The 24,173-nt window shown below is 37.9% G+C and overlaps 1 protein-coding gene across 5 annotated transcripts in view; it reads left to right on the top strand.

Moving 5' to 3' along the window:
* Positions 1–24,173, top strand: part of PTPRR (protein tyrosine phosphatase, receptor type R) — a 274,286-nt gene that overhangs the window by 228,818 nt on the left and 21,295 nt on the right. For all 5 annotated transcript variants that reach the window (XM_027542557.1, XM_027542556.1, XM_027542558.1 and 2 more), the window contains 5 exons: positions 3,815–3,894; positions 4,321–4,458; positions 17,703–17,813; positions 19,126–19,283; positions 23,996–24,109. In XM_027542557.1, the coding sequence (XP_027398358.1) occupies positions 3,815–3,894; positions 4,321–4,458; positions 17,703–17,813; positions 19,126–19,283; positions 23,996–24,109 (601 nt within the window). The remainder of the gene's footprint in view (positions 1–3,814; positions 3,895–4,320; positions 4,459–17,702; positions 17,814–19,125; positions 19,284–23,995; positions 24,110–24,173) is intronic.

The following is a 24,173-nucleotide window of genomic DNA, read 5'->3' as shown; positions in this document are numbered from 1 at the left end:
CTCTGTTTCCTGCCCAGATGCTATCAGACAACTGCTTCATAGTCCTGTGTCAGCTTTTCCATTCCCAGAACTGGGTGGGTCACTTGAACCAGGGCACCTGTGCTGACAAATGATGTTGCAAATGACGGATTTTCTGTTGAAAATGTCTGTAGCCTGAATACCCCACCCAACCCCCTGTCATGCAAGATATAATCTAGTAAATATAGCATGGACAAGTCACATCATTGGTTGGAAAATCATCAGAAAAGATGGGAATGAATATGAAAATCTGCTATTTATGGTTTATTTTAGACTGTATGATGGGATAAGTTTGAAACATTGCATAAAATAATTTTTAAATGAATAAGCTTTTAAATATTATAATTGTTTTTATTTTTTAACCTACAATAAACTCTTAAGTTTAAAAGCTTCCAGCTTGTGCATATTAGTGAGACTGCATAATTTGGAGGATGCTTTGCAGCAGAAATATGGATGGCCAAGAACTAATTAAAATGTAGCTTTTTTTTGTTCTATGTACAATGTCAGCCTGGCTCTGAATATTCTTAAGTGGCAGATTAAAGTGCTTATGTCAAATTTATATCAAATTATTTTATAATATAAACAAATATTAGTGATGAGAATATCTTTATGTCTTAATTGCAAGAGCAATGGGAAAAAAACTGATATCAGTGTGAAATTTTTTGTACAACAAAGAATTTTTATGTATACTTTGTCCATGCAGTTTATTTATACAACTATAGAACAATATAAATCAAATTTTAAAGTCCTAGTTACTCTGGTCTTCACTTTTTATTTAAAAATGTAAAGTCTAGTAATGTTTCCTACTTACATTATGTTTTCTCTTTTATTTTATTATGTGCCTAAAACAGAGTAGATATGCAAATCAGTGAACCACTCATTAAGGCAACAAGTTGTATGACTCAAGCAGAATGTTGGAGTTAGACTTGATTTCCTATCCTGGCGAAAATATTTACAATTTATGGCAGGCTACTTCATTTTTCTGTGCCAGCCTTTCTTTGCCCTTAAAAATAGTAATAGTCATACTACCCTATAAGGCTGTTGAAAGAATTACATAATCATATGTGGAAAATGGCTTGGAAAGTTCCAACAAATAGTAAACCCTCAGCAAATGTTCGTTTCTCCTTTCTTTATCTTCCTAGTGAATTCATCATTAATCCCAGAAACAATTCCAGACAATAAGAACACTGACTATGGGAACATTTACAGTTTCAGAAACAGAGTACTAAAGAGCCCTGTTTTCACATAATAACCATCACTGCATTGGCAAAATCACCACTGTCCACAAAAGCTCTCTACAATGAGGGAAATGTTCCCTATCTCCCATGGGTGCTGAGTGCTCAGTCACTTCAGTCTTCTGACTCTTTTGTGGCCCCGTGGACTGTAGCCTGCCAGGCTCCTCTGTCCATGGGATTCTCCAGGCAAGAATACTGGAGTGGGTTGCCATTTCCTTCTCCAGGGGATCTTCCTGACCCAGGGATGGAATCTGTGTCTCTTAGGTCTCCTGCATTGGCAGGTGGGTTCCTTAACTCTAGCGCCACCTGGCAAGCCTGTGTCTCCCATGAGATAGTCATTAGCTGCATGTGGCAATAAGCATTTGAAGTAAAGTGAGTGCACCCAAGGAACTGACTTTTGTTAAAAAAGAAAGCAGCTTATTTTTATTTTTTAATATTTATTTAATTTGACTATGCTGCATCTTGGGTTGCAACCTGTGAGCGCTTTAGTTGCAGTATGTGGGATCTAGTCCCCTGATCAAGGATAGAACCTGGGTGGCCTGCATTGGGAGCGCGGAGTCTTAGCCACTGGAGCACCAGGGAAGTCCCAAGGAACTGACTTTTAAATTTTGCTTTGTTTTAATTAACTTGAATTTACCTACACTTGGCTAGTGGCTACCATATTGGACAAAGCAGGCCTAGATTCTTCTCTCTCTTCCACAACAACCTTGAAGATGATTCCCAATCACCTTGAAGGTGTGACCAGTCCCTGCCCTTCCGTCCGTTTCCCACATCTCCTGAATTCATCTCTGAGAACTGTCCTATTCCTCTCATCTCTGCCTTTGTCCATGACTAGCAGTGATACACTTTTCCCTTATCTAATAGCTTCCTCTCTGACTTCAAACCTTAAACACATTTCTTCCTGAAGAGGAAATCTTCAGACCAGTATGTTGTTCAGTTGCTGTCATGTCCAACTCTTTGCAGCCTCAAGAACTGCAGCACGCCAGGCTCCTCTGTCATCTGTCTCCTCGAGTTCGCTCAAATTCACGTGCACTGAGTCAGCCCAGTATAACCTTTGACAAAATCTGATGTGATTCTAATCAAAATATCAGGATCCATGTATCATTTTGTCTATTAAATAGAAGACCTAAGATCGCCAGAGGTAAAGAGATGGAGAAGAGGGCAGACTTTCATGTGCTCTGTACACCAGACCTATGTGTGTGTAATACTTTGTAGAGAGGAAAAAAGAAACAAGAAGGAAAGAAGAAAGAAGAAGAGAGGGAAGGAGGGAGGAAGGAAAAGGGTGTAAGGAAGAAGGGAAGGGAGAAAAGAATGAAAGGAAGAAAGCAAAGGAAATAAAAAGAGAAGAGCAGGAGAGAGGAGCAAATGTGATCAGTGTCCAATGTAACATTGAATTCATGCACTGCATGAATAAAATTATAACAGTAAAGATGAAAGCAATAATACATGATGACAGTAATGACAAAATTTTGCTTTTTAATACTTAGCTTTTTATTAGACTACACTAGCTTTAAAAAGGCTTCAGTTCATTTTCATTTTCTCCTATTCATCATATATTATATTCTTGGTTTTTTTTAAGTATTTCAAGATCTCTAAATATTTGGAAATACTGTAAATTATCAGTTTTCAACATAAATTTAGTTTAGCTTGACAAGAAACCTGCTTCTAAGCAATTTTGGGGTTGAGTTCCCAGTAAATAATATACATCATAGGCATTATAAAAACTGAAGGAAGTGGGCCTCTTTTCAAGTGTGAGTGGTTTAGGCCATTCGTGGAAACTTTTAATAATCAGTGGATACTGAAAAGAAATTGAAGTTTCTCGTCCCCTTTGCTATGAAAAGAGAAAAATCTAGAAGAAAAGCATTATTTTAACTCTTTATAATTGAAGTTAATTCAATATTAAACCCACTCTGAGCCACATATCAAGTAAAAATCACAAAAGATATAAAAGTTAATTAAAGACAGTCTTTGTTCTCAAGGGGCTCATTACAATCCATTGAGGGCAAGAAAGAATTGAAGCACTTAAAATACAAGATGTTAAATACTAAAATAAAGTTCAAGCAGCCTGAGCAAAGAAGAGAATGCCTAATTCTGCCAGGAAGACAAGGGAGGGCTTCAGGAAGAAAGTATCTCTTGAACTGAGCCCTGAAGAATGAGGACAACTTACCCATGCAGAGACGGCAAGGAAACAATATGTGCAAAAGCACAGAATCTGCAAGAATGTGGAGTAGTTGGGAGATTGCCCTCGACCCTTGTGACTAGAGTACGTACACACAGAAAACTGATGATAGATACATGCGTGCTCAGTCATGTCTCTTTGTAACCCTATGGACTGTACCCTGCCAGGCTCCTCTGTCCATGGGATTCTCCAGGCAAGAATACTGGAGTGGGTTGCCCTTCCCTTCTCCAGGGGATCTTCCTGACCCAGGGGTGGAACCTAGGTCTCCTGCATTGCAGGCAGATTCTTTACCATCTGAGCCACCAGGGAAGCCCCACTGACATTCTAAGAAACTTAAAAGAGTAAATCTGGCTAACCTATTCTTTCTTGTTTTCTTCATTAGATCCCCTCAGTAGAGTATGTTTAAGACCAAAAAATGTAACTGATTCTTTGAGCACTTACATCAATGCTAATTATATTAGGGTAAGTAAATAAACCTAAATTTCTTTCTGATAAGCATGTTGATTTACTGTCTGGAATTGTTGGGGTTTTTTTTTCACCCCTCAGAATAGATTAATTTTGTTTTAACTTGGTTACCAGCAAGTTTTGTTTTGCTCACTTGGTCATAATCCATGTCGGTAGGTCTTCCTTTCCTGTGTGTCTGTGGCCACAGTGCTCCCTCTGAGGTGCTCTGGGGAGGACTGCACTTGACAACCCTCAGTACCATGTGCTATGCTCGACTTGTTGAGAGAATAACCACTAGAATGGTGGTGCTTGAATCAATGAAGCCGTGAAAGTATGTAGCTTTTGGACCTGCAGAATTGTTTTGTTTTGAAGATATTTCACCTAAACTTTCAGTGCAAGGCATGGACTTCAGAGCCAACATTTTTTCTTTTTTTCTCAAACTAGGGCTACAGTGGCAAAGAGAAAGCATTCATCGCCACACAGGGCCCCATGATCAACACCGTGAATGATTTCTGGCAGATGGTTTGGCAGGAGGACAGTCCCGTGATTGTTATGATCACAAAACTCAAGGAGAAAAATGAGGTATGACCTTTTTCCAAGTGCAGAACATTGTATTTTTTTCTGTTACTCTAGAACAGAGATTGTTTAAGGACAATTACCATATACTTCCTAACAAATTTAAGATGTTAAGACACTTAAAAGCTAGGTCAGTTTATGCTCCCCCAAAATGGTAATTGGTGTCCTATGAATGATAGCTTTCTTTCAGTGAAATCAATGTGCTTGGCATACACCATTCACATTTGTATCCATGTATCTATGTAAGGAAATGAGGGGCCCTGAATCATCACTCTGATTTATAACAGGGAAATAAAAAATTGTTCATTTACATCATGAGCAATTTTTGAGCACCTACTAAGTGACAGATACTATTCTATTTACTTATTTATTTATGGCTGTGCTGGGTCTTCATTGCTGTGCAGGCTTTTCTCTGGTTGTGGAGAGCAGGGGCTACTCTATAGTTGCGGTTTGCGGGCTTCTCAGCATGGACAGAGGAGCCTGGTGGGCTACAATCTGTGGGATCGCAGAGTCGGACAGGACTGAGCGACTAACGCACACACACACACACATGCACACACTGTGGGGGTGTCTCATGTGGTGGAGCAGGGGCTCTAGGGTGCTCGGGCTTCAGTAGTTGCAACTTGAGGGCTCAAGAGCGCAGACTCAACAGTTGTGGTAGACAGGCTTGGTTGCTTCACAGCGTGTGGGATCTCCCTGGACCAGGGACTGAATCCACATCTCCTACATCGGCAGGTGAGTTCTTTACCACTTAGCCACCAGGAAAGCCCCAGATACTATTTTAGTTGCTGGCACTTTATTAGTAAACAAACACAAAGATTCCTGCCCTTGGTAGATTTTAACTTTCTAGTGAGGGGGAGACAGACAAAAAGCAAGAAGCAGAATTTCATAAGAGTATAGCATATTAGAAGGGATAGATGCTGTAGGAAAAAACAATAGAGTGGGATAAGGGGACTGGGTGTCTGAGATGCAGGGAGCAGTAGGAGAAGAGCAAGCTGCAGTATTATACAGGGGGATACACCTCACTGAGAAAGTGAAATTTGGAGAAAGATTTGAAGTTAACCAAACCAAACAACTTTCTCAATATTTTCATAAAACAAAATCCAAGAAAGAGACAAAATTAGACCCCACATGCATACTAGTAAACTTTTCTAAGGATCTAGCTTATAGAATATGCTTTCTGTATTTTGCATCATAAAAATAAAACTGTGTAATTCCCAAAGAGTGCTATCCTAGGCACTGCCTACATTTCATGACATCTTATTGAGATAATTTACAGTCTGATTTTAGCCAGCATTTGTCTTTGTTTTCTGATCAAAATGACTATGCCTGCATCTCACCCTGACAATAAGAATTTAAGAAAATGGAAATTTCCCTTTTACTCCTTTGGTGAGTTGCAACCACCAACCATAGTATAACCATGCTGCTAATGCAGAAAACTCAGGTACACAAACAGCAACTTAAAGTTCTTTTAAAGTTTTGTTGTTTTCTTCCATTTTTGCTACAATAGACAAAGAATTTTTTTCTGAAATTTATCCTGGGAAAAAAAGTATATTTTTGGCCAGTAGATGAAGTTGTATACTACATTAGCTATATGCTTACTAAATAAATGCATTTCTATGAATCTTATATGAAAGCCTAAAGTAGCATAATAAAATAATCCTTAATATTCTTAGCTATTTCACCCAATATCAACTTGTCAGCATAATAAGCCACTGACAAGTCCTGCACAGTTGTTTAATATCTGTGACAATTTACCTTCATGGCAGGAAAAAAAATTCTTCAAGTTTTAAAGGTATATTCTCTGTGTATTTATACACATGCATGTATACATAGAACTTATGTTAATATGGCAAGCTAAATAATCTGAAAAACCAGTCATACTGAGTGAAATACGATATGGCATGCATAGCAGAGCTTGGGGGAGAAAGTAAATTCTAGTAGTAAAAAACTGAATAAAATTCATAAAACCAGAGAATTATAGGTTATTTGTGTTTTCATGACAATATAAGAACTGGAGACAAAGCCTTGGGCTTGCAGGAGCTAGGACTTAGAACTGAGACCTTCCACGAAGTGAGCACCTGCAAGGGCTATACCTTCAGTGAAAGGGTGAACCACAGAAATAAACCTGCCTACCAAAATAGGATTATAACAGGAATTAATCTATCAAAGTCTGGCCTTCTCATGGGATCAACAGTAAGGTACTCTTGAGTATTCAGAATTCAAAAACCAGGAAGCACCAAGTGGTAAGTAATTAATACAAAATAGTATTTTTTAATGTATATAAATCATTTATAAACTAGTTTATATTCATTTAATTAAAAAATTAAAAGTAATACTGCATTGGTAAGGCACTTTACAAAAACAAAGTCTTCTGCTATCTGCACAGCAAACACTACACAGAATTTCAAAGGAAAAAGCCCAGCAAATATAAACCCAGAAGTCAAACTTCTGAGAAACACATGTAAATAACCAACATAAGTAAAAAGCAGAAACAACGAATAGTAGAAATAGACCTATAAGAAATTGAAACAATAGAAACTGTAAATATAGGCTTTTTTATAATTAAACATACAAAATATAAAATTAAAAACTTGACAAAAGAACAATTTACTATCAAAAAAGACTAGGAAGATTTAAAAACAAACCAAAGGGGCCTAGAAATAAATATTATACACATTAAAATGAAAAAACTTCATAAGTTGATTGGCAAGCTGGACACAGTTGAATAAATAATTACTGGATTAAAAAGCAGAGCTAAGGAAATTACCTAGAAGATCAAAATGACCAAAAATGTGAAATAGAATTTCAGAGGACAATATTTAGATGTCTAATATATGTCTAATGGATATTTTAGAAGAAAAGGGAGAATATAAAAAAAGAAGTAATATTTGAGGAAATACTGGCTAGGTATTTTCCAAAATTGGTGAAAGACTTGATCTCTCACAGTAAATCCTAGACTGGATAAATAAAATAAATCCACAGCTAGACACATCTGTGGAACTGAAAAACACTGCAGAGATTGTTTTAACAACCAGAATGACTAACAATTGGCTTCTCAGTAGTAACAGCAGAAGCCAAAACTCGGTAGAATAATACCCACAAAGGAATGAGAGGAAATCACAGACACCTTAGAACTCACACAAGATTTAGCAATGCTTCCTGGATCTGAATAGACTGAACTACACCTGCCCACTTTGGTTGGAATTACCATTTTCTGAATAGATTGTCACGATGTATTTTCTCTAAGAACATTCATACCTTTATTAATTCTATTTCTTTTATTAAAAGTAAAATCATACAAAATTGGCATAGAAAAAGCACTGTGATTTATGCGATTACATAAACATAAGGATGTAAATGTTTTGAAACAAGTTTTTTTTCCACTGAAAACATTATTTGTTGCATATTTATTAAGGATAAATACTTGGCAAAACATATATCCCACAAGGATCATAGGTTTAGTAACTGTGTAAGATAAATTATAATTTTTGTTGTCCTGAGCATTTCATTCCTCAAATGTTATGATATATTTGTTTCCTTAGACAAAAAGACAGAGATACGCCAATGGTGCTGTAACTTGTTCTTGAGTCAGGTTTCATCAGGACAGGACAGAAGAAGCCAAGATTGTTGGTTAGTGAGTAAGGATTCCCTAGAAGTTAAGTAGGATGTGACATATTTTAAAGGCCAACAGAGATAATATGAATAATTGGTGAATATGCCAAAGCCCTAACAGACAGTATTCTTCCCTTCTGTCCCCAAGACCAGAGTTTGTCATTATAAGAGAACTGCTGTATGAGATAAATATGTATTTCAAAGTGACAATGAGTTGGTTAACTGACTATGCTCAGACATCTCTGTTCTGAATGTGAATGTGCAAATAGAGCCCGTCTTGTTCTTTCCTTTTCAAGTGCATTAAACCTGAAGCTAATCTGTGGGCTTCCCAGGTGGCACCGTTGCTGAAGAACCCACCTGCCAATGCAGAAGATAGACAGGGTTGGATTTCCTGGGTCAGGAGGAGTCCCTGGGTCGAGAAGATCCCCTGGAGAAGGAAATGGCAACCCACTCCAGTATTCTTGCCTGGAGAATCCCATGGACAGAGCAGCCTGGTGGGCTACAGTCCATAGGGTCACAAAGAGTCAGACACAACTGAAGCAACTTAGCATGCAAACCTGTTGGTACCATTCTCAAAATTCTTGTTCTCTATAGGAGAGTCAAGTAGATCTGTTGAAAGCCAGAATTTTTGAAAAAATAATGTCCACATAAAGGATGACTGAGGTTTTTATTTTTCACTTTGGCTGCATAATTCAGAAATGGAAAAGGTATTATTTTTTCTTACCATTTTTAGCCTCTTGCCTTTTTAAGTGTCTGAGATATATATTCTGGAAATATCAAAGTAAATATTGATACATTATGTTACACTTCTGTGTGCAATTTGCTACATGTATTTTCCCATGGCCAGTCATAATTCCAAATATTGCAATAAAGATTTTGACTTCTGTTATTATTGATTACTCATTAAATTAAAATGAAAATTCCTTTCCATCCAGATTCTCTAAAGATGTACAAAGAATACTATGGAAGAAACTTTAATGTTTTACAAATCAAAATGATACTGAAAAGTCTGGCTCAAAAGAAATAGGCAGTAGACTTCACACTGCCAGGAAGATGCTGTTTACCAAAAATGTGCCAACTTTCAATTGTGTTAAGCGTCATTGTTTGAAATAGACAAAAATCATTTCCTCCAAAAATATGTGAGGGTGGAGTTATCTTTAGAAATTCCCAGGCTTTGTATTTTCATGAACCTTTCTACTTTCTAATAAATAAATAAAAGAATAATTGCCAGCTCTTATTAAATCATCACAATATTCTCATAGTTACTTTATTAAATAAGAATAGGCAAAAAATTTTAAAATAAAGCTGACAAATTAGTTCTCATCTATGGTGTGAAAGGAGAAGCCACTTTTATTGTTGGTAAGTTTGATTTCTTCATTTACGTAAATCTCATGAAGGAATTCCTCTTGAAAGAAATAAAACATTGAAAACACAGTGTTCAAACTTTTAACATGAACTATTGCTTAACTAGAGAAGACACAGCAGCTAAAACCTGAAAAGCTAGAGTAGGATGAGTCTAAACAGGACAAGAAGCATTTCTATATTTCCAAAGTCCTCAGACTAGCTCAGACTTTCTGCTAAGAAAGAAGTGGCTATGAATGTCGGTCATATTATGTGTACAGTGGAAACTATTTTCCACAGACTGCCATTTGTTGAATGTATATAGTACACACAGTTCATATGTTAATTCAGTTCATTTTCACTCTATCTATACAAAGCAAGATTTACTATACCTATGTTATGGATGAGAAATGAAGGTCAGAGTTTAAATCATTTGCCTATAGTCTCAAAGTTAGTAAGTGATGGAGTCCCAATTTTAGTCCAGGTTTATTTGATTCCAAAGCTCACATACTCATTATGCCCCAACATAATAAATGGGCTAAAGAAGGATGTAAAGTAAAGTAAAGTGGTAGTTGCTCAGTCGTGTCTGACTCATTGTGATCCCATGACTGTAGCTCACCAGGCTCTTCTGTCCATGGGATTCTCCAGGCAGGAATACTGGAGTGGGTTGCCATGCCCTTCTCCAGAGGATCTTCCCAAGCCAGGGATCAAATCCAGGTCTCCTACATTGCGGGCAGATACTTTACCATCTGAGCTAAGTGGGAAGCTCATAAATAAAGATGCAAGACATTAAAAGACAAAGTACCCGTTGTTGGCTTCAAGAAGGAATAAGACACCGAACTATCGTTCACGAAGTGAGAGCATTACTTGGTGATCTGGCCTAATGAAATACTTCTCTCGAGTACTTAATACTACCATATTCTGTCTTAAAATTTACATCTTTCATCTGAGTTCACCTATGTGACTTAAATACTTAAAAAACGCATTTTGCCCATTGACCTATTCAGCACTTTGCAAGCGGTTTAACCTCAAAAAGCAAAATAAAGAAATTGTATTTTAAGTATTCCCCAATTTCATTTTCTTCCTTTCTCTAGCTGATAAAATTATGGATAAGATTTATTTTAATTACATTTCTTTGTCCAAATAGCTCTTATGTGCCTTACAGTTTTTCAGCAGGGACCTGCAGAGGAAGTAGGTGCACGAGGAACATAAACCTGGCAAAGCAACAACACAGAGGCAGACACGACACCACAGAGCATGCTGAGCACTTTGATGTGGCCTGAGCATAGTAGGGAGCGAAGGGAGATGGGCCTGGAATGGTACATTTTGCTGAAGACTATAGAGAATGAAAGAGGGTTCTGTAGTCTTTGTATATTCTGCTTTTAACATTATGAGTGTTCTCCGTATCATTAATAACTCATCAAAAACATGATTTTTAAATGACTGCTAGAATTTCACTGTATGGTTGCTAAAATGTATGTAATCATTTCCTTATTAATAGATAAAGTCATTTCCAATCTTTTTATCCACATCTTTCATTATTAATTTATAATTTTAGATGTGAAATGACCTAAGTGATAAGAACTTTTGAAAAAATATATTCCCAATGTTAGAAATACATCTAACAGTGTCATCATCTTTGAGCTTCCCTGTAGCTCAGGTGGTAAAGAATAGGCCTGCAATGAGGAGACCCAGGTTTGATCCCTGGATTGGGAAGATCCCTTGGAGAAGGGAATGGCAAACCCACTGCAGTGTTCTTGCCTGGAGAATCCCATGGACAGAGGAGCCTGGCGGGCTAAGTTCCATAGGGTCGCAAGGAGTCGGACAGGACTAAAGTGACTAAGCACTCCAATATTTTTGCTTGGAGAATTCCATGGACAGACACTACACTATTACCATTACCTTTAGCATCTAGAATTCTCCAGCTAACCTTGATGACTTTCAGTACTTAGTTCTTCTTTATAAAACATCCAGTGGTGTGTGTGTATTCATTCAACAGATATTTATCCACTATCAACCATCAAGCACCAGTGTAGGCACTTGGATTATATCTTTATTGACAAAATAGTCAAAGATCCCTCCTTTCATGGAGCTACAATCTAAAAGAGTAGACACGGTAAACAAGAAACAAAAATTTTAAATATTAGATATAGGTACAGTGTTAGGTCTTATGAGGAGTGGAGAAAACATATGGTAGAGTAAGAGAGATGGAAGACAGTTTACACCAAGATCAGGAGAGCATTTTAAAATTTATATATGGCAGCCTATAAGAATCTTATGAATTTATGCAAGTAATGACTTAAGTCAAATCACAGCTACTATAGATGACTTTATTTAATTAAATACATCCAAAACAAGTGCTTCTTTACAATATAAATATTAATCAAGTATATCCCATGTTTACCTTCAGTTTCATTATGAAATCTGATGGGTATTCAGGTGGAAATGATTGATTTGTAAGTAAATTATAGTTAAAAATAAAGTAGATCTTTTTAAGCTGTACATTTAAAGAGAAAATAAATTTTCCTGATAAAACACTAGTAATTAAATTTAATTATACTATGTTATATTCTAAATCCATAAAATAAAAATACATCTTCTCAACTATTTAAAATTAGCTAAAAAAATTAGAGTTAGATAATCTAGAAAGTTCATCAAATATACCTAGAAAGTGTAGAAACTGGGCTGTTTGATCTTCCAAGTAACTAATGTTTATTGAACACTAACAGTGTGCTTAGAAATTAATCTTTACAATAAGCTTATTTGTAAAACTCAGTGAAAGAACACACTGAGGTCCAGGGCAGTTAAGCAACCTGCCCAGGCTAAACAGCCAGCGATCTGACTCCCAACTCCTCCTTCTCACCTCTCTACATACCCTCCTCAAGTCTTCTTCCTAGTTAAGGTGGGAAGGGAGAAAGTTCTAATCCAAGCAGTGATTGCGGCCAGAGAGCAGTACCTGGGATTGCTTACAGTCCTGGTTTAAAATCTCTAACCTTTCTAAGAAGGAAAGAGGGGACGGATAAAGCATTTTGACTTAAAAAGTGTAAGGTCTGTTCATTCAAAGTAGTGGACAATTTGAAAGTGTGGATTGAAACTGTGATGGGGGAGTCATGCTCAAGTTAGAGGTCAGTCTGTGAAGTGTGGGGTGGACAAGAGGATTCACTCTGTACCAAGCATGAAAATAAATGAGCAAAGTCCCATAGTCAGAGTGTCTGTCAACAAGGTCAGGGAGGGTCATGTTGAAGGACAGTGGAGACCCATTGACCGGTATTCAGCTGTTCTGGACGATCAGAATTAGATATTTGGTTTCTAGAGAAGCAGCCTGACCCAGCACTGCCCAGCACTGCCCAGCAGCCTCAGCTTATTTCCTGAATGACCGGGGGCTGGACAGTTATGCTGCACAAGCAATTAAGAGTGGCCAGGAATTCTGAGGCTGACAGTCCCTAAGAAATATTACTCACCTGTTCTTTCAAACATGCTTACATTCGAGGTATAATTCGGCACCCTAATTTGTAATTCAGCTGTTCTCCATTCAATTGCTGTAACTTGGTTTATTTCTAACTATAGTTAGAAGCCCTCTTATTTGACACATATAATCCAAAAACGTCAGAGTGGAGACTCAAACACAGCAAAAAGCTCTTTTATTTTGTCTTAAAACAGGTACAGTTGTTCCTATTCAGATTTGTTCATTATTTTATTATGGGACAGTCTTTTATTATTTTTAATATTGGTTCCAGGTCATGTAGTTTGTGTAATTCCTGCCCTTTATATATCATTAAAATGTCCCATTTCAGTTTCTTTAAAATGAGAGAACATAGAAAAGTTTATAAAACCATATGAATGCAGAATTCTGTCTGTATTTCCAAACTTTGCCCTTTTCTAAGTCTCACCTGTACCTGATTTGCATGCAGTTTTCTTTACTGATCCACTTCCCCCACCCCCCATGAAAACCTAATTAACTCACACAATTATTTCATGGAAAAGTTCTTTTTTTCTTCTTACCCTCATGTTTCATGAATTTATGTAAAGTTTCATTAAATGAATGCAGCTGTCCTTAAGAGGTTTGGATACAAATACCACTTAGAAACATACAGCTCAGCAGACAGTGACAGAAGTACTGGACTTAGTAAGAGAGTGGATGGAGGGCATTCAGTGTTCCATTGAGTATCAGTGTATTTCACAGAGGGAAGGGAGAGTATTGGTTAATGGTAATGAAAAGAGTTGGTTATTGGAGCAGAAATCCAAACACCAAAGCTTGGATTTATAAAGTGATATTTGCTCAAAGGGTCTTGGCTCCAAGAGAATGTTCTCAGAGACCCCTACCAAAACACCTGAGCTTCAGTATTCTCAGCTGTAAAATTATTTAAAAAATTATAACAATAACAATATCTACTCTCTTTTCTACTTAACACAAATGATCATGGAAGGGATTCAATGATATATTTTGGTAAAGATGCTTTTAATATTAAATTCCTGCATCTATGTTAGTAATATTAGGTGGAATACTAAGAATTAGAGTAACTAAAACCATAATAATTTTAGACAATCTGATCCATTCTCTTTTACGCAAATATAACCCAACTGCAACTAAGTATCTCTTTGTTTATTTAGAGCCATTTCTTTTGTGATGATACATCTTTAGCTCATAAAGCAAAAATTTCTTTGATTTTAAATGCATAGAATTTTTTAAAAAAGTAACTTAAAAATAGATTTTCTTTTCAGGCAGCTAATATACTAGCTAGACTTGCTTCTTCTTTATACACAAATAACCCTAGTGTGGTGAGAGTGAGAGGGATGATCAAAGGAAAAAAAAATAGATTACAAAAATATGGGTTTGCGTTGCTTTGCACTGCATTCTACTTTTGCTGTAAACCGCTGATGATGAAAAATTGGTTGATGTCCAGGATCTTTACAGTCAAGGTTCACTAATTACTTGTTTGTACAAGAGACACATAACCTTCTGGAAACCTCTTTGTCCTCCAAATTATGAATTCTTGGAATTAATAGACAATTTTACTGAAAGAACTGGCCCAGCTAACAGAATAGTGATGATTTGGGGTTATATTCTGCTACATAGCGTGCTATTTCGAATTACACACAATTAGTGTGATTTCACAATATTATCTTTAAGAGAGCACTTTCCTTCCTTGCATTTTTCTTTTTCATATCATTGTTAACACCACAATGAAGAAACCGTAAAAAGCTACTCACAAAAATAATTCAAATGTGAACTGATGCCCTTAGAAACAACCACATTTGCAGCTCTCGCTCACCTCATATTCAAAAGCACCCACACTTATCTGGTCTCTTTTTCTACATCCTCCTTAAAGAGGGGAAAAATGTATTCAGTGTGTAAAAATAAGCTATTGTATCTCAGAAAGGAGATGGGATGCTAATTAAGGGTTGTTTGAACGAACAAGTCACATTACATTGTCTACTGGGAGCCGGCTGCCAATTGCATTTTTGGTAAAGAGTCAAGAAAAACATTCGAGAGGGCCCCGGCAAGCTCAGGAGAGAAGCAAGCAGTGCTTCCATTTATCAAGTAGGTGCACAAGCCTGGATTGTATTGTTAAGAGTCAGGGTACAAGCTGAGAGCTCCTGCCTGGCAGTTTTTCTTACCAGTTTCAAGAGCCACCTTCTTATTGAGGGGCCTGCTACTCAGGCCAGATCCTGGACAATGGGGCACATACGCCTGACTGCTGGGCCACTGAATGCCTCTTTCTTTGTTCAATACCTTTTGCAAGATTCTTTGTCGCTCTTCTTGGATTCATCCAGGAGGCATGGGTTTTAAGTCACACAATAGTTCGGGTCTTGCAGCGAAATAATTGATGCTCCATTGAAAGCAACCAGGCAATTTGGTTAGTATGATTATCTTTAACAAATTGGGGAAATTTCAGACATTTGGCAATTCGTAAATGAGGAGGGAAAGAAATTGGTTTATTTTTTAAAGATTGCTATTTTTTTTTTAATTTATTAAAATATAGTTGATTTACAGTGCTGTGTTGGTTTCAGGTATACAATAAGGTGATTCAGTTATACAGATATATGTATGATTCTTTTTTAGATTCTTTTCCATTAGAAGGTATTACAAGATTTTGAGTATAATTCCCTGTGCTGAAGGTTTCTCTTTTTTTAAATGTTAATGTTATATTAGCCAGACTAAGCCTGATAGCCTGATTGCTTGATAGTCTTGGGGGTGGGATAGCATGGAAATAGAGGTGAAAATGATTTACTTTGTTTGGAAAAGGACCAGAATGTAGAGTAGGCAAATGTGTTTTTATTGTAGTGGATGAAAAACAGTGATTCCACTAGATGAAGTGACTTCCTTGTGGCTCTGTCACATAGAGCATTTGGTGCTTAGCATGATAGAGCCCCAGAGGTGTGTTTCTGATATGTTACATGTCTTTTCCTTTAGTTCTGTAATTCTGTAATTTTTTTGCTGTTGCTCTTTTAAATCTACAAGAACTTAACTATTTTATTAAATATAGTTAAGAAAATATAACTTAACTTTGACATAGACATAAAAAAACAAGCGTCCTGAGGACTGAAAGGTCCCTAACCGAAGGCAATAAGTGAAAGAATTTCTTTATCAATATGCATGTGTGTTTGAAAGAAAATGATGAATTCTAGTTAAACAATATTTCTAAAATTAAATTACTTCCCTGGGCACTGAAGATAAAGCATTAACTTTCACACTTTTATTCTTAGACATTAAAATATGTGGTAAAAAAGTAGTAGTTCTTTTGTGTTTGTTTAAAAGGCAAAAGAATAAATAATATGCATTTATATGTATGTTTGAAACTCATTTTGTAGTTTTTTAAATAATGTGATGATATCATAAAAATAATATATTTGATGCATGATCTAATGCATATTTAAGTAATGATCTAATCACTTTAGATCAAAAACCCATCCCATAATCCAGTATTGTAAAATATAATAACAATAATAATATCAAGTTTTGAATGCTTACTGTAGGCCTGGCTTTGTCCTAAGTGCTTTCCATGTATTAAATCTTGAGGAAGCTGAGGCCAGAGAGAGTTTTTGTTCCCTGTTTATGGACTCACAGATAAATGGTAGCACCAAAATTTGGTCCCAGGCTCTTTGACTCCAAAGCTTGCACCTTATCCATCATATTATGTTTTCTTGCTTGCAATATAATTGTTATTACTTCTATTAAACCCTTCAAAGAGGATCCTTCATAAAAATTTTAAAAATAATTTTGCTACACATTTATTTCAATGGATCCTGTAGGTGAAAAGGCAACTGGTCCTGGCAAATACAATACCACAGATATATTAATGGCCATTATGTCTACTTTACATACAGGGGAGACTGCATTCTGTGGCATCTAACACATTACAGATACTCTTACTAGAGACTTTAGTTTGATGGAGCAGGAAATGTGTGAAAAAGTGAAAGTGTTAGTCACTCAGCTGTGTCCCACTCGTTGCGACCCCATGGACTGTAGCCAACCAGGCTCCTCTGTCCATGGAATTCTCCAGGTAAGAATACTGGAGTGGGTAGCCATTCCCTTCTCCAGGGGATCTTCTCGATCCAGGGATTGAACCCTTGTCTTCTGCACTGCAGGCAGATTCTTGATCATCTGAGCCACCAGGGAAGCCCCAAGGAAATGTGACTTGCCTCAATCATGGGGGAGAACATTTTATTTTCACCTTGTTCATCTCATGATAAACTCTAATATTTGGATCTCCTAATTCTTAATTCAGTTCTGAATTAGCCCTTAATTTCTCTGTGGGGATTTGAGAAATTTTGCCTTAATTATTTTTTTGTATGGGATTAACAGCAATAGTGCTGGTTAAAAAAAAAAAAAAAACTTGATTGAGGTATAATTTATACTATACATACTATGGGCTTCCCAGGTGGCACTAGTGGTAAACAAACAAACAAACCTTCCTGCCAATGAAGGAGACAGAAGAAACGTGGGTTCTATCCCTGGGTCGGGAATATCCCCTAGAGGAGGAAATGGCAACCCACTTCAGTATTCTTGCCTGGAAAATCCCATGGGCAGAGGAGCCTGGTGGGTTACAAAGAGTTGGGCTGCATAGAGTTGAACACAACTGAGTGCCACATGCATATATATATATACTATAAAGTTTATCCATTTAAAATGTATAGTTCGGTGGTTTTAGCTCATTTACAGAATGTTTAAAATTGATACTTGATTTATTTTATTTAACTAAATAGAAACTTTTGAGATGCTTGAATGACAAATGCTTCCAGGCCAATGAAAACCGTTAATATTTGCCGTGTTCTTCTTTCCCCTCCTCCAGAAATGTGTGCTTTATTGGCCAGAAAAGAGAGGAATATATGGAAAAGTTGAGGTTCTGGTTATCAGTGTAAATGAATGCGATAACTATACTGTTCGAAACCTTGTCTTAAAGGTAAGAATATGGAGCTGTAGCTGTCTACAAAGTGGAAGGTGTTAGAGGATTGCATTTTTATTTTGAACTTTTTTGTCCTAAGAACTGCAGATTCAATTTAAACAAGTTAAATAACGTCAAGATCAAGAAGAAATTCTAATTACTCCCTTATGTATTTTGTTGTCAGCTACTATCACTCTGTGGAATAATTAATTTAAGTAGACATTAAAGAAATCCACTAAGTAGGGTGCTATGGTCTTCTAATTTGCATATATATAACACCTCTGATTTAACCTTTTGAACACCTTTAACTAAAGGACTAAAGGCTTGTGCTGGAGATGTTACCATGATTTCTTTTTTTAATGTCACTTTGTCTCAGCAGATTTAAGTAAGGCCTGGAAACTGTGAAAGGGAAAATCTGCACTTGTGGGTGGTTGTGGGAGGCAAGAAAAGCCTGAAGTGTTGTTGAGATCTTCCAAAACTTGGAGTTACAGTCATTTATAGGGACTTTCCCAGACCAGATTATGTCATAGAAAATTTATCTTATTTAAATTTTGGACAGCAAATGCTGAGGGATGTTGCCATGGTATTGTTGCTATTGTTTTTACTTCTAGAGAGCAAGCATCCCAAAGATTCCAGTCCTATCTAGAACCCCACTGCTGGGACAGAATCATCACAAAGAAGAAGAAAGTTGAGACAGAGCTGCATTGATGGGTTTTAATGGGAAATTCATGATAGGAAGGCACTTAGAGAAATCTGTTCTTCAACATGTATTCTCTAGTGCCTAGTCTACGCCAGGCCCCAACCTGGTTTTGAGATGATGTGCATGGACCCTCCCTTGTCACTCCTTTACTACAGGGATTCCTCACTACTGTTAAAAACTGGTATTTAGGGTGAGTGTAGAATCATTAGAGTGGGTATAAAATTAAGCATTCTTATACTGGTCAATATGTTTATAATAATCTGTCTGGAGCATTCAAAGAACAGGAAACACACTATATCCCAATTCTTGGCCATTTATTCATCTACCATTATGTTCGTGATCATAAATTACAAACATATCTAGCATATATATGTTTTCTATATTAAATATATATCATGTATATATTTCTCATTTAATTGAAGCAAGACTGTCAGATTTTGACATCAGCATATTTACAGTAAATTTTTCTCAGGTTGAAAGAATATTCTTCAAAAGTCTCCTAGATTTTATGGCCACCTAGAAGTGAGGAGCAAGCAAGATGGCAGTGATAGAAAGCGTTTAGTATTGTGGTTTGGATGCCTTTTAGTTCCACAAGTAAATGAAGCGCTTGGTGGCTATTTCTATTTTCAGCAAGGAAGTCACACCCAACGTGTGAAACATTACTGGTACACCTCATGGCCCGATCACAAGACTCCAGACAGTGCCCAGCCCCTTCTGCAGCTCATGCTGGATGTGGAAGAAGACAGACTTGCCTCCGCGGGCCGAGGGCCTGTGGTGGTTCACTGCAGGTAAGGGATGAGCCGTCCTTGCTGCCTCAGCAACGGTCTATTCTTTGTAAAGTCATACAGCAGGTGGCAGTTGGGTTTGACTTCCTGGTTCTGACTTTGCTGGCAAATTGAATAGATACTGAAACTAATTAGCCTCCCCCTTGATTCTTGACCACAGTGATACTTGTCAGAAATGAAGTGCCATGATTAGCATGTTTTTAGCCGTGGTACAGTGGAGAAAATTTCACTTATGAATCACTCAGGGAACAGGAGACTTATTCATTCAGTCCTCGACCTTGAAATGTAGGTGGATTCATTTAGTCTCATTAGGCTCATGTGTGCTAGGAAGGACATATGATTTTTTTAATTATCAACAGCTTTTTTCTTGTTTTGAGATGCCCCTGAACTTTTCTAGGATTGTATCTTGATAACATTTATTATTATTATGTCGAATTTGGTGAAAACCAGTCAACTGTTCTAAAAGTTCCCTCATGAAAAACAGATGGAAATAAATTTATGAAACGTTAAATGGCAAGTGGTAATTCACCAAGAGGAAAACAAAGTGCTGTTACCAGAACATGGGGTCCTGGAGGCTGGGCTGACAAGAGGCACCAATGATCAGTGGTTCCCTTGACTCGTGTCCAGTTTAAAGATCTTATCCTTTAACTTGTACCTCTTCCCTCTGTTTTCCTGCTAGTGTGCCCAAAGCAAAGTACACATTTTAAACTTATTTATATAACTGGTCATTTATTCTCCATACTTTCTCAAAAAAATTTGCATTACTTTATTGATCCCCTTATGTCTTATAAGATAGACTTTGGTGATATTTTTAGTAAACAAAGTATATTACTTTAAATTATGATTTTAGCCTTCTTTTGAACCTTTGTGGTTTAATTAAGAGTAAAATTTACTGTATGTCTATTTGCCCAACATGTCATTATCTAGTTTCTAACTTTAGGCCTTATCCTAAACGTTACTTACTTTAGAGCTGGAACTGTCCCCCACCCAAAATCATAAAACAGTCAGGATATCTAAAATGAACTAACCATTTCCCCTCTAAAACCAGCTCCCCTTCTGATTGCTATTTCTAAGAATGAGACCGTCTTTTTTCCAGCCACTCAACATCAAATGTTGACAGTTATCTTTGGCCCTTTTCTCAATTCCAGCCTCAGTATCTAATCAGTCACCAGATTGGCTTTCCCTTCAAAGCTTCTCCCATAATCATCACTTCCTGCCCAACCACCCAAGTTCAGGCCCTTATGACCTCATCCATGTATTTTAGAATTCAGCTAATTGCACATACACACCCCACTTCCCCATGCTCCACCCCCACTACAGTCTATTCTGTGCACTCCTCGTGGATGATGTGCCTAAAACCCTCTTTCATCACACAGAGTCTCTGCTCAAAGCTTCACACAGGCTTCCCATTGCCCAGAGCAAAATTTCTTAATCTTGGATTTGTGGATTAGCTACAGGGGCCAGTGAACTTGAAATGACTTGAACAGATTTGAGTACATTAAGTTAAGTGAATTTTCTGGGGAGTGAAAACTCATTGTTTTTAACATATTCTCAAAAAAAAAAGAGTACCATTCTTTTAGAGGATGAAGTCCAAAGTTCTTAGCTTTCCATAATCCTTTATAGACCCCACTGTACCAACCTAGATAGCATACTGAAAAGCAGAGACATTACTTTGCCAACAAAGGTCCATCTAGTCAAGGCTATGGTTTTTCCTGTGGTCATGTATGGATGTGAGAGTTGGACTGTGAAGAAAGCTGAGTGCTGAAGAATTGATGCTTTTGAACTGTGGTGTTGGAGAAGACTCCTGAGAGTCCCTTGGATTGCAAGGAGATCCAACAGTCCATTCTAAAGGAGATCAGCCCTGGGTATTCTTTGGAAGGAATGATGCTAAAGCTGAAACTCCAGTACTTTGGCCACCTCATGCGAAGAGTTGACTCATTGGAAAAGACCCTGATGCTGGGAGGGATTGGGGCAGGAGGAAAAGGGGACGACAGAGGATGAGATGGCTGGATGGCATCACTGACTCAATGGAGGTGAGTTTGAGTGAACCCGGGAGATGGTGATGGACAGGGAGGCCTGGTGTGCTGTGATTCAGGGGGTCACAAAGAGTCGGACATAACTGAGCGACTGAACTGAACTGAACTGTACCTTCCCAGCCTTCTTTCCCACTATTTCTCTAATGTAACTTTCTCTTTCTAGCCAAACTAGTCTACTCATTGTCACACATCTTATTTTCTGTTCTGCTGCAAAATTTTCCCTATACCAGTATCACCTATGGAACATTCTCTCACATTGATGATAACCAAAATGCATGCCATTCACAAGGTACAGTTCAAGTACTATCTCTTTACTGACACAAAGTCTCTATAGACACTTACACTAAAAGGGGTGCATTCCCCTTCTGAATTCCTCTGCACTCATACTCAACAGGAAACAAGTGCCAAGTCTGAGAAATAAGTGCTATTTGAGTGCTGCTGTTGTTGTTCACTCGCTAAGTTGTGTCCAACTCTTTGTGACCCCCATGGACTGTAGCCTGCCAGGCTCCTCTGTAATGAGATTTCCCCGGAAAGAACACTGGCATGGGTTGCCATTTCCTTCTCCAGGCCATGTCCCCAACCCAGGAAACAAACCCACATCTCCTGCATTGCCAGGAGGGTTCTTTATCACTGAGTCATCAGGGAAGCCCATATTTGAGTGCTGAAAGGGGAGCTATTCACTCAAACTGTGAGATTTGAAGAAAGTCTCTAAAAGTTGGAATAATGCTGAGCAGGATCTTGAAAAAAGGACCAATGTTTGTGGTTTTAAAAGGTGGTAGGGTGGGCATTTCTGACTGGAGAAATATCATTAACTCAAAAAGGAAATTTCAAAAAGAAAAGGGTTTTATTTTTTTTTTTTTTTTGCAAAGATTCAAATGAAAACAGTGGCACAAAGGGTACAAGGTCAACAGCAGAAAGACAAAAAGCTTGAAAGTTCGTGCAGTCATACTACGTAAGGCGTGAATACCATGGAAGCGTGCTTAGACATTGTACTGTGACCATCTGCAGTTTTTGCTGGTGCTCGTGTATGTTCAGTCATGTCCAACTCACTGTGACCCTTTGGGCTATAGCCCACCAGACTCCACTGTCCGTGGAATTTTCCAGGCAAGAATACTGGGGTGGATTGCCATTTCCTGCTCCAGAGGATCTTCCTGACCCAGGGATCGAAACTGTGTCTCCGGCATCACCTGCATTGGCAGGTGGATTCTTTACCACCGAGCCACCTGGGAAACTCCTACAGTTTTTGAGTATTGAGTAATATGATCAGGTTCCTGTTTCAGAAAGATGAACCTAGCAACTGTGTATATCATGAATTAGCCTTGAGCCTTGAGACTGGGAAACCATGATGAGATCATCGTTAATCATGAAGTAAGATTTCAAAAACGTGAGCACAGTTTATAGAAAGAAAAGCATGGATCCCAAAAGCTCAGTGGAGGTGGAAAACATAAGAATTGGTAACAGACTGGATGTGGGAAGTGAGAGAGGGGGAGATGTTGAAGATGGATCCAAGATTTCTAGGCTGGAAAACTTGTGGCTGCTTGGTAATGCCATTGAGGAAAAAGATAATTAATTCTGTTTTAGATACATTGAATTTAGAGACACTGAACTGCAGCAAGTGTAAAATAGCAACAGCAGAAGTGCCAGCTAGGAGGTGGAATGCTAATCTAGAGTTTAGGAGGAACTTGGGGAACTTATGTGTAGATTTGGGAGAAATTTACATAAAGATGGTTGAAATTGCTGAAAGAGAGAAAGAGACAGACAGAGAAAGTTTGTAAAGTTGATAACTTGCCATCTAAAGAGATTCACGAGTAAACCTTCCATGACAGGTAATATTTCTGTTCAGCTGTTACCTTGATTTAAAAAAAAAAAAAAAAGACTTGGAAATATGTGCATTTAGCCACAGCCTCTCTCCTAAACTAAACTGAATCTTCAGCTATTCACTAACATCTTTCACATCAGTATGTGTATGTGCTTGTCGCTCAGTCTTTTCCAACTCTTTGCGACCCCATGGACTATAGCTCACCAGCCTCTTCTGTGGAATTGGCCAGGCAAGAATACTGGTGTGGGTTGCCATTCTCTTCTCCAGGGGATCTTCCTGACCTAGGGATTGAACCCAGGTCTCCCGCATTGCAGACAGATTCTTTACCCTCTGAGGCACCAGGGAAGCCCCAGCCACATTATTATATCCAGGACCAAAGCCCCCACTCTCTTCCTCAAATCAGACCTCATTCCAGAACTCCCACTGCATCTCCATGACACTGCTATTCTTCCAGTCCTCCAGGCGAGTCACCTTTGACTTTTTGATTTTCTCACTGTTCAGCTCCACTCCTCCATGCTCACTTTTGTGATGTATGTAGGTCTTTCCCCTCCTTGCTACTGCCCATACCTTACTGAATTTCAGGCCCTAATTCTTCTTTGTAGAACAGCTGGTACCTTTTTCACTATTCTTTCCACCCACCACCTCCCTCCATCCCATTCATCCTACTTCTCAGATCTAAAAGGAAGAATGCTGTTACAGCACTTAGCAGAGGGCCAGGTTTGTACACTCAGTACACGAGAGCTGCTGCTGTTATCATAATTATTATTATTGATCCTAATGGTTGTTTTCAATGTTAAGGGAATATATTTTATCTCTGCTATTTTTCCTGCACCTTTTAATTCACTGTCTGTTCTTTTCAGTGCAGGGATAGGCAGGACGGGGTGTTTTATTGCTACATCCATTGGCTGTCGACAGTTGAGAGAAGAAGGAGTTGTGGATGCGCTGAGCATCGTCTGCCAGCTGCGTGTGGACAGGTGAGTGTTGGCGGGATGTAACAAGAAACACTTCAGAGCAGCAGCAGCATCACAACCTGATTTA

The sequence above is a fragment of the Bos indicus x Bos taurus genome, chromosome 5 (assembly GCF_003369695.1).
Source record: "Bos indicus x Bos taurus breed Angus x Brahman F1 hybrid chromosome 5, Bos_hybrid_MaternalHap_v2.0, whole genome shotgun sequence".
Lineage (NCBI taxonomy): Eukaryota > Metazoa > Chordata > Mammalia > Artiodactyla > Bovidae > Bos > Bos indicus x Bos taurus.
This window is presented reverse-complemented; position numbering and strand designations above follow the sequence as displayed.